Source organism: Sceloporus undulatus, chromosome 3, assembly GCF_019175285.1.
Source record: "Sceloporus undulatus isolate JIND9_A2432 ecotype Alabama chromosome 3, SceUnd_v1.1, whole genome shotgun sequence".
NCBI classification, from domain to species: Eukaryota; Metazoa; Chordata; class Lepidosauria; order Squamata; family Phrynosomatidae; genus Sceloporus; species Sceloporus undulatus.
Window position 1 is genome coordinate 95,412,060 of NC_056524.1, and position 10,921 is coordinate 95,422,980.

Below are 10,921 nucleotides of genomic sequence, written 5' to 3' on the forward strand. Positions count from 1 at the left end.
AGTTCACTCGGTGGGCATGTAGGTCTGACAGACTTCCTTTGTGGGAATGTGGTCTTTGGCAGCAAAATGTTCTTTGACAAGAAAAGAAAAACTGCCCATTCCTTTGCAACATCGTGGCCTTTTTTTTTTAACCATGGGATGAAAAACCTGATACTATATCTATAAAAAACAAAATTTCAACTGAAACAAAATTGTAATGTTAAAGTGAATAACTCTGTTACATCACATATAGTGAATCAAAATATATCCTGGCATTCTGCTTTGAATGGCAAAAGGGTATTTTAAAAAAACACAACAACAGCTCCTCTGGATGTATTCCACATCTTTCTTTATCTGCCTTTCTTAAAGAAATGCAGTTAATTTCTCAGTTTCTGTCACATTAGCTATGCTTGATCCCTGTATTTAAAAACAAAGGTCTTCTAAAACTTCTGTAAATGGGCAAAGGACTCTACAACCTTCACACACACACTCAAGGAGTATCCGTTTAATAAACTGAGCCAGAGCTCTAATGAAAGACCCTACTGTTCTCTGATCAGTCCCACATGTGCAGCTGAATGTTAACATGCTGTTGGTATCAAAAGAGAAATACAGTATAGGGAAAGCTGTAGCAGAAGACTAGCATACTCAATCCTGACTACAGGCAAGAGAGAGCTGCCCATGAAGTCTCCAGAATAATATAAAGCAAAGGATTTTCTCCCTCACAGAAACCGCTCAGCAGCTGTGCGCATGAGCAGATGCAAGAGATATGATGACTTCCTCATTAGCCTCCGTCAGAGACTGATGAAAAATGATGGGTTCATGGCAGGGGTTAAGCTCCACTAAGGAATGCTAGGATTGAAGTCTAACCTGAATTTGCACTCCTTTTTCCTGCTGTTGTGTAGCCTCCTGGGCTTCAGTGAGACTCCCCCAGGTAATGTGTAAGTCTTTTGCTCTGGGTAAATACAGAAACCATTTTATTAGAAAAGAATACAGATGTTATACAGCTGGCATACAAAAGAGCATGGGTAGCCTGAGGTCCAGGCACTCTTGATAGTATTTCTCTTCTGTAGCAGAAGAGTTTGTGCAGGGATTTAACTTTCTATAAAAAATGTGATCCAACTACATTTAATAGCTGAAGAAAAGTACAAGCTATTTATACATCACATAGCTACTGTTTTGACTTGTGTCCTAATACTTGACATTGAGAACATTTGTTCCTTGTCTTTAAGTAATGCAAAAGTGAACTGCTGTGTTGTGGAATGCATAATGAACTGAAAAATATCCACGTATGCTGCTTTGAACTGCATGAAGTATATAATGACACATATGAAAACTTGAAAAAGACATGAGAAAAAGCCTTTCCAAAGTAGCCAAGGCGTAAGCCCTAATAACCCCAATGTAACTCAGTTCTGAGCAGGCATGTTTGAAGTTTGGATACATTGGCTGGCACCCTGCTGGGAATTTAAAATGTTGTAAACCAATTTACAATTTTGCATTTTAGAAAACTGCATAATGTTCATATTCCCAGTAGTGGAACATCGTCATAGCTGTGCCACTGGGACTATTGTACAAGCAGAGTGTGTAGCATGGTCATTGCAACATGGTAATAATGTGCAATAGTATGGCACTTTGTGGGACAGGTACCATTCCACAATAAAAGTACATGAGAAGAGGGGCAATGACCCCCATCAGAGTCATAGGGCACTAGTAATCCAGAATAGAGGGCAGTGGAAAGTTATAGATGTCATGCACCCAGCCACAAAAAAAAAAAATATCTCCAGTTTTAATTATGTTCCATTGGTGCTTTTCCCCATTATGCAGTGGAAGTCTCTATTTGGAATGACATATCCTGCAGTTCATATCATGCCAGTGATATAGTTCTATCACTGTAAAGCTATGCATCACAACCCATGATGTAATATCTCGCACATTACTTTTTTAGACTGGCCATAACTAACTGGAAGCTTCTGGGAATCTCAGAGCAGGAATAACTTTTCCAAGGTCTGTTTACCCATGAGAAAAGTCTTCTCTGAAAATCTTAACACCTAGATAGGTTGATATGGGAAACTGTATTTCCAATTTGCAGTTGAAAAATGAAGAATGTGAAAACTTTGCCATTTGGAGTGAATGGCCTTAGCTCAGTGGTAGAGGACAAAGACAACTAGTGTGGTGTAGTGGTTTGAGTTTTGGATTATGACTCTAGAGACTAGAAATAGAAAACCCAATGGGTGATCTTGAGCAAGTTACATTCTCTCAGCATCAGAAAAAGGCAAAGGCAAACTCTCTCTAAACAAATCTTTATTTATTTACTTCATTTATATGGTGACTTTCTCCCAAAGTTGGACTCAAGGCAAACCTTGCCAAGAAAGCCTTGGGATAGGGTTGCCTTAGCATCTCCATAAGTTGGAAATGACTTGAAGGCACACAAAAACAAAGAGAACATAATTTTAGCATCAAAGATTCACAGCATGCTTACGTGTAAGTAAAAAAAGTAGTAGACAAACCTTTACACCAGGGGTAGGCAATCTGCGGCCCGCGGGCCGGATGCGGCCCGGTAAGGCCTTGGGACCGGCCCCAGCGTGGTCCTGCCACCGATTGCTGCCGGGGCCTTTGCGGGGCAATTGTCTATAGAAGCCTCAGAAACATGGATTTATATTAACATTTTTTTAAAAATCAGCAAATTTTTTCGTGTGTCCTCCATTTTTTAAAAAGTGTCTTCCATTTGAAAATGTTGTCCTACATTTGTCCTGGTTTATTTATATATTTATTTTTTTAAAAAAATTATTTAATTATTTATTTTTTGGCTTCGGCCCCCCAGTTGTCTGAGGGACAGCAACCTGGCCCTCCAGCTCAAAAAGGTTGCCTACCCCTGCTTTACACTGTGTATATCATATCATATTGTATGATATAACCCTTATTGCTATTGAAGCTTGGACATGGTGCCTTCCATGTCAGTGGGCCAGTGAATCTACTTTTGTTTTTAGTTGGAACTTTACATGAGCAATCCATGATGGTAAGCATGTTTTGGGGGACAGTATTCTGCACATTGGATAGCTTTTTTTAAAAATGCAGGCTCAACTCACTGCACCCCTGACACATATGAGCCACTGCTGAATAGATCTATAGATCTCATCATTTTCACTCACAGAAATATATCATTTGTCATAAGTTCTCTAAGTCGTAAACAGTTGTTAGCATGGTAAAGATTTACTTTAATATCTCACCCAAATCTTGCACTCTAGAAATGAATAGCTGCTTTGTCATATAAAGCAGCAACCTGAATAGTATCACCAAACTGCTGAAGTTTGTAAGAGCTTTCAATGAATTGGAGAAATATCTCATCTTTTAAATATTGCCTTCACACAGACTTGGTAGGAAGCCTCATTTTAATCAGTGGGACTTAATTTAGAGCCACCATGCATAAAGGTTTTTTAAAAAAAATCTCTCAAAACCACAGAAAGTGATGTCATTGTGCTGTTGCAAAGAATAAAATAAAACTGGGTGGTTTCTTCAGGAAACTCCCATCTCCAGCAGGGTTGTTTTTTGTTTTGTTTTTATAAATGCGTTAGTGAAACCAGTTTGTGCAGCAGGGAAACTGACAGGTATGCAGCTAAAAATAGGAGAATTGACACACTGGAAACAGGAACAGAAATGGAAATTTATAATGGTACAAAATATGGCAGCCAGATTGATCACGGGAACTTCTAGGAATGACCATATAACACCGGTCTTGAAGTCCCTGCACTGGCTGCCTATTAGTTTCCGGGCAAAGTACAAGGTGTTGGTGATTACCTTTAAAGCCCTACATGGCTTGGGCCCAGAGTATTTGAGGGAACGCCTTCTTCCCTGTTGCCCGTCCCACACACTAAGGTCCTCTGGAAGAAATCTACTACAGCCAAAAAAATCTAGGCTAACATCTGTCTCCCAGAGGGCCTTTTCTATTACTGCTCCTAAACTATGGAACGACGTGCCGGAGGAGATCCGTCACATTTCCACTCTGGCAGCTTTCAAGAAAGCGCTCAAGATGGATCTCTTCCGGCAGGCCTTTCCAACTTAGTAACTCTCCCCAGATATAGAGATATTTGTCCCCTCATCTGTCTATTTTCCCCCGCCAATGTTTCTGCCTATTTTTTGTTTGTTCAATGTTTTTAATGTTTTAATATTATTACTGTTTAATTCTGTTTTAGTATTGGGAATGGGGGGGGGTAGGTCTAGGGTTTGATTTTTTAACTCTATTGTAATTTGTTATATTTTATTGTTGTAACCCGCCCGGATTCTTCGTGATTGGGCAGTCTAGAAATTATTTGTTTGTCCACAAGACAGACTAAGTCCTAGACTTTGACAAGATTCTCTTCACAAAAGTGCATTCTTTCCAGTAGGGTATTGAGCAATAATAGTAAAAAATAGTAAAAAAATAAACATAGCAATCCCTAATTAAGTCTCAGAAAGAAATATACTCTTGCCACACCAAAAATTTAGTGGAGCAACAGGATTATTTCTATGGGAAGCTCACAAACAGAATGGTAACGTGACAAGACATTCATTCCCCTTGTGAGAGAAAGAAGAAGGAGCAGGAAAAGGAGAGAGAAGAGGAATCAGCTTCCAGACTGCAAAATGCCTTCTGTACATATTTCTTTAAAGAGGTAATCAGTAATTTTAGCAATCTTCATCTTACTGTGAGAAAGTCTTCAGTTTTGAACAGTTTTCAAAGACTACTCACAGTTCAGGACTTTACATGTGATATTTTTGTATGGGAAACAGAATTTTCTGTGCATAAAATAATAATTCATGATGATGATGGTGGTGGTGGTGGTGGTGGTGGTGGTGGTGGTGGTGGTTTTCATTATAATTCACGCATCCTGATAAATGGACTCAAGATGACTAAAATATATTTAAAACAATACAAATACAGATACAATTTTTCTATACAGAAAATGTTGTTTCCTGCACAGAAACTATTGGTTGCATTCTTGCATAGAATAAATCCAAACTGCAAAGATTCTCACCAGTCGGGTATGCTTTGATTGAGATTTCCTGCATGGCAGGGGGTTGGACTGGATGGCCCTTGTGGTCTATACCAACCCTATGATTCTATGATTCTATCAGTCCAAGATTCTTCTTATCAAGGATTTAACATCTGTAGCATGTCGTTCTTACAGTTATCCAGATCTCTAGAATTTTGTCTTGTCATCGGGTCATTCGCAGACTGAATTTATAACTTGGCAGCCCATGAAATCAGTCATGGTTTGTCTAGCACACTCTTGGTAAGTATTAACTAGAATAATCCAATGGTTTTTTATTTGTTTATAAAATATTTCTTAGAGCTAATGCACAGTAATGATAAAATAATAAAAAAAATTAGTTCATAATCTTCCAGCTATTAACTGATTTGTAAACCAATGAAAGTATTTCCATTAAGGCACTGCAAGTATAATTTCCTTAAAAGTTAGAGTGCAAAAATGGTGTGTTGATTAATTATATTCACAAAGCATTTTTATAAGCATCTACATAGTGATAAGCAACACCCATTAGATCAATGTGACTTCATCGCAACTATAGCGAAAATAAGCCTTAGAATTATGTCTTCTTTTAAAAAGACGCTAAGGGGTGAAACAGACCACTCCTTTGTTTTGACGCTTTGTTTTGAAGTTGGCCATAAGCTGGCTTCATGTTGCCCAGCTGCCCACACATGGGGCAGCTTCTGGATGTTCCGACAGCGCAGCGTTTACACATTGCATGCTTCCGGAGCACCTGATAGCCAGCTTCCATCCATGGTGGGGTGGGAAAGCTGGCTTTTGGCTGGCGTAAAAGGATAGGCTATTTGCTGCTTCTTTGAGGGCTGACAAAAAGGCAGATTGGGACCATGGTGGGCAGTTGCCATTGCCCCAATCCGGCTTTCTCAGGGGCAGCTTCAAGCCACCCCTTTTTGGGGTGGTCCATTTCACCCCTATGTTTTGTGGGAAATGTGTAAGAATAGGTTGAAGTGCAAACACTAAACCTTCAAACTATTGTTGTTAACTGCCATAGTCCCATGCTTCTGCAATCCCACCTCCTCTGGGCATGATGGCCAGTTGCGGGGGCCTTCAGCGACTCTATGATAGGTCTGGGATGGTGGTGAATGGCTCAATGCAATGTAATTCCACATGGAGGACTAATACATTATGAAGAGTCATGCAGAATTTCAGCCTATATGTGCTTGTTTTAGGCAGAAAGACAAGTTTAAATATTAAAAAAAAATAGGCATCTAGACAACTGATCAGGAATTGCATTCAAATATTTCTTTTCCAAAAATCAAGACTTAGAAATATTGAGAAATTACCTGAGAAATAATTTAAGGCATGAGTCTGTCTTTCATAATCCCCTTCCATTCACTCCACTTTCACTTGGCTTTGAATCTGAAATATGGTAGGTGGAGGGGGGAGATATTATTCAGCAATAAGATACCTATGGGGTAGTCTCATACTGAAGCAGCCCTTTGCTGTATCTTGTGCAATGAAGTCTGGTTCAGTTAAAAGCCATTGTCTGGTTACTGGAGATCCCTCTAAATGAAGCTACCAGTGATTGAACAGAGGGTTATCTGCAGAGAATGCCTGAGAAATTTTCCTTCCTTGAGCAGAGCAATTAATTTTACTTTGCCCTCTTATTTCATGGCTTGTCTCTTGGATTTCAAAAAGGCAAGGGACAGTCCTCTGGATCACACAATCAGCCTTTTAGTCAGTGGAGATGAAAGGGAACCAAAAATGTTTATTCCACTGAGCTTTAAATTGAAACTTAAACACCCCTTCCCTTTTACCATTCCTGTAGTCTCCATCTTGAAGGGGCAGAGAGACACAATGGACAACAGACTGGCCGGTTACAAACCAGCAGTTGGGACGTCCGGAGGACGTCCCATTTTAAAAAGGGGGCGTCTCTTCTAGACGCCCCTGAGTCTAGTACGGACTGTGTCCGTACAATATGGCGCTGGCCCTTCTACATGGCCGGCGCCATATTGACGTATCGGACGCTGAGCATCCGAACGTCGCGCGGCCCTAATGACGTCACGAATGCGCCCTTGGCGCTTCGCAACGTCATCAGTGCGCCGCTGAAAGAAGCTCCATTTTGGAGCTTCTTTTTTGCTCCGCGCGGTTTGGCTGCTGAGGCTCCCGTGCGGAGCAAGCAGCGGTGACGGCAGACCACCTCAAAGCGGCGGTCTAGAACTCGCCACTGGCCCATATTTTTGTAATGTTAATTTTTCCCCATCCCCTATTTCTAATAGCATCTTGAATGAATTCTGAAGACCCCCAAGAAACTGTACCATGTTAATCATCCCTATAAAAGTGATACTCCACTCTGATTTTTGTTTCTTTAATGGATCACATGGCTTTTCTCTCTTTATTTGATAATAGGGGGGACTCTTGAAACTGTATTGTGGTTGTAATGAATTAGGTACTAACAGTTAAACATTTCTGTTCTCTCTAGCACTTGTCCAGGCTTACTTCTAGCCTGGTGCCTACTATTAATACCACCCAGTGCAAAAGCCATTTCAGTCAGCTACAAGCCCAACATTGTCATCCTTTTTGCTGATGACCTTGGCATTGGGGATTTAGGCTGCTATGGAAATGATACAATCAGGTAAAAGACTTCAACAAAAGTACTGTATTCTATCATACCTAAATGCACAAAATAACCTGGAAAGTAAGTCAGGCCTCTGTTCACATGGAAGGGGTGTTGTTGCACTAGTGTGCCCAAGCTCCATACATCTGCATTATATTAAATGCTAGATGCAAACCAGAAAATTTAGGAACATAAGAAGACCCTTGTGGGGGGGGGGAATTACACCATGGTTAGACAATTTCATATGGGGAGCCCATGTGCAGGGCCTCCTGTTCATACTCTAGAGCAACTGGTAGAGCTCTGCTGCCTCTTGCACTTAGGAAATTGAGTACCTTTTTTGACTTATAGCCATTGATGGCCCCATCTTGCATGACTTTTCTCAATCCCACTTTATAGCTATCCCAGTTGGTAGCCATCATTATTTTTGTGGTAGCAAATGTCACGATTTAAATATGGTACTGTCTGCATTGGCCATGATACTCCAGGGCATCCAGGAGTATCCTGGCCTCAGATCTGCTCCAACTCTCCCACATTACAAAAGGCCCTCCACTCCAACACTGGTTGGCTATTCACACATGCATCCTGCTAATCCACCCAGTACTGTCACCATGGGTTGATTTACTCTGAGATTAGAATGAGGTGCTCAACCTTGATCACCTTGTTCTGACGTCACAGCAAGCAACTGGCGGTGGCGGCAGCAGCAGCAGCACTGGGTGGTTCAACAGGATGCGTTTTAAACAGCCACCTAGCTTTAGAACAATTGTATAATTTTAAATTTGCTAGTTGTTTATGTCATAGCTGTTACCATTACATTCAGGGATATATGAGAATTAAAAATTATGAGTAATATTAGTAAAAAAAAATAATTACTAATGATTCCGTGTGATGTGGTATGGGAGGAGATCAAGGGGGGGGGGCAAAACCATAAATTACCACCAACCTTACTCTTTGCTGGCAGGAACTTACTCTCCAGCATTGTGCTTACTGGATTTAGGCCTTTCGCTTCTGTTTTCAATTAATTTCCCTATAGCATTTATGTTCAAGCCTGGACGATCTGTGGTCAGGGTAGCGTCAGGGACAGGATATTCCAGGCTGCCTCCAGAGTATCCTAGCCAGTGCAGACAAGACCCTAGTCATAGAACAGAAGCATTACACCTGAAGAGGGCTGAGTTAGTTGTTACTCATTTCAGTCTCACAGAATGGCCAAGGGGTGCTGCAAGAACCTATGGTAGATCCAGAAGTCAATGAATGGACAGCTGTAGAATCACTGACCTATAGTGGACCACACAGAATTGCAGACATAAAATGAATTAGGGGAGAAAGCTTCTTATATGTATTTTGAATTGCTCTCTGCCATTGTTGCACCAGCTTAATCAATTTTGACTTGTTTAGTCAGCTTCCATACTTTTTCAGGCATCCTCTATTTGCTTTCAAACTACTCATCTGAAACACACTGTGCTGCTGTTTTTCTCAGGACTCCTAATATTGACCAGCTTGCAAAGGAAGGAGTGAAACTTACTCAGCATATTTCTGCAGCTTCTGTTTGTACGCCAAGCAGAGCAGCTTTCCTCACTGGCAGATATCCCATCAGATCAGGTTTGTTTGGCAAGACAATCTAGGTTAAAATCCAAATGTTTGTCCCAACCAGAGTAGACCAATCAATTAATGAAAACATGGTATATAAACACTTATGCATCATTGATTCACTGGGTCTTGTCTAGTTCACAATTGGATTTAATACCACTCTCCTGCATTAGAAATGAAAGATTTGTCCTGGGCTTTTGGATGTCACTGGGTAGGATAGGAGCTTGACTATATAACTAGAGGTAGAAATGTATCGCTGTTCAGCTTGCACAAAGTATAGTATAGCATCAGGGACACTCCAAGCCATGTTGCTGCTTCAGAGTATAAATAAGAAAGCCAACTGGACTGGTAGATGAATCTTTTTCTCAACACTTACTATGTGCTAGTGTTTTCCTCAGTACCTAAAGGTAACAAACTCACTTAGGAGTTGGTTAGAAAGCAGGGCACATAGCACACAGCTCTCTTGTTGTCACTCCCAGCATCAGGTGCCTGAGACAATTTGCCTCACCCTATATAATGGTTAGACTGGGTCTGCTCCACATTTTCATTTATTTTCTGCTGATTACAACAGAAACAAGGACAATAGTCTTGGCCCTATCATTAGAACTTTATTTGGCTGACTGGCTAATGTTCATAGTCATAGTACATTTTATGTTTACACATTAAATTTCAGGTATGGTTGATTCAGAAAATTTTCTTGTTCTTCATTGGCTTGGTGGTTCCGGTGGTCTTCCTCCCAATGAGACTACTTTTGCCAAGATATTGCAGAAGCAAGGCTACGCCACTGGTTTAATAGGTAGGACAACTGCTGTGTAACATTTCCATGAATGAAAATCCACCTACCTGAAATATTTGAGTTTGTAAGGATTGGTAGTATTTCACAATACTCATTAGAAACATACAGTGGACCCTTGTTATATGCTGGGGTTTTGTTCCAAGATCCCCCGTGTATAACAAAATCCGTGTATGCTCAAGTCCCATTACATATAATGACATAGCAAAATGGTGTCCCTTATAAAAAACAGAAAATCAAGGTAAATTTATTCTTTTTTGGAACATTTTCAAACCGTGTATGCTTAAATCCGTGTATAAAAAATCCGTGTATAAGAAGGGCCAACTGTACTTTTTACGAAACAAGTTTTAATTAACACTTCAGAATATAACTTAATAAAGCATTCCATTAACATACAGCTCAGCTAAGCACTTCAGTTTCACTTCATGTGTCAACCAAGGGCAAATTATCTCAGGTCATCAGGAGTCATTGCTGTTATCAATTTGTGTAGATCAATTAGTGAAGCTGGAGTTTGGGATCTCTCTGAGGGGTTTATCACACTGGGGCTAATTTCAGCACTAAAATGAGATTAAAGTGCATTTAAAGCATCCTGTAAATAAAGCAAAAATGGTGAGTAATTGTGCGAATGACTTTCACATGCAATTGCGTAAATAAAGTGATATTGAAAATGCATTGTCGCTGAAATCCCAAAAGTAAAAAGATGCATGTTAATGCTTCTTTTTGACCACTTTAATGGTGGGTTTTGTGCAACATCATGTGAAATCATTTCGCGTAATTACGTGATTTTTCTGGGATATACACAGTATAAACTCCCACTCTCCTTCATGTGATAAACTCCTAAGTGAAAGTCAGTTTGTGATCACTGCTGTACAGCTGTGCACCAATGGACAGCCAAACAAACCAAAGTCCCTGTAACCAAAAAAACCCCAAAGATATAACAAAACACAACCACCAAAGGGTTCTGGTAAAAAC

At 40.3% G+C, this 10,921-nt stretch overlaps 1 protein-coding gene across 4 annotated transcripts in view; it reads left to right on the forward strand.

The window, feature by feature from the left end:
- Positions 1 to 644: 644 nt before the first annotated feature.
- The window catches only part of ARSH (arylsulfatase family member H), a 21,086-nt gene continuing 10,809 nt past the window's right edge, over positions 645 to 10,921 (forward strand). The window contains exons 1-6 of one of the 4 annotated variants that reach the window (XM_042461042.1): positions 829 to 910; positions 4,459 to 4,622; positions 5,139 to 5,243; positions 7,438 to 7,590; positions 9,047 to 9,168; positions 9,830 to 9,952. In XM_042461042.1, coding sequence (XP_042316976.1) covers positions 5,209 to 5,243; positions 7,438 to 7,590; positions 9,047 to 9,168; positions 9,830 to 9,952 — 433 coding nt within the window. In that variant the 5' untranslated portion in view covers positions 829 to 910; positions 4,459 to 4,622; positions 5,139 to 5,208. Of the gene's footprint in view, positions 911 to 2,279; positions 2,458 to 4,458; positions 4,623 to 5,138; positions 5,244 to 7,437; positions 7,591 to 9,046; positions 9,169 to 9,829; positions 9,953 to 10,921 lie in introns of those variants that run through there. The other 3 variants (XM_042461041.1, XM_042461043.1, XM_042461044.1) reach the window with 3 other exon arrangements.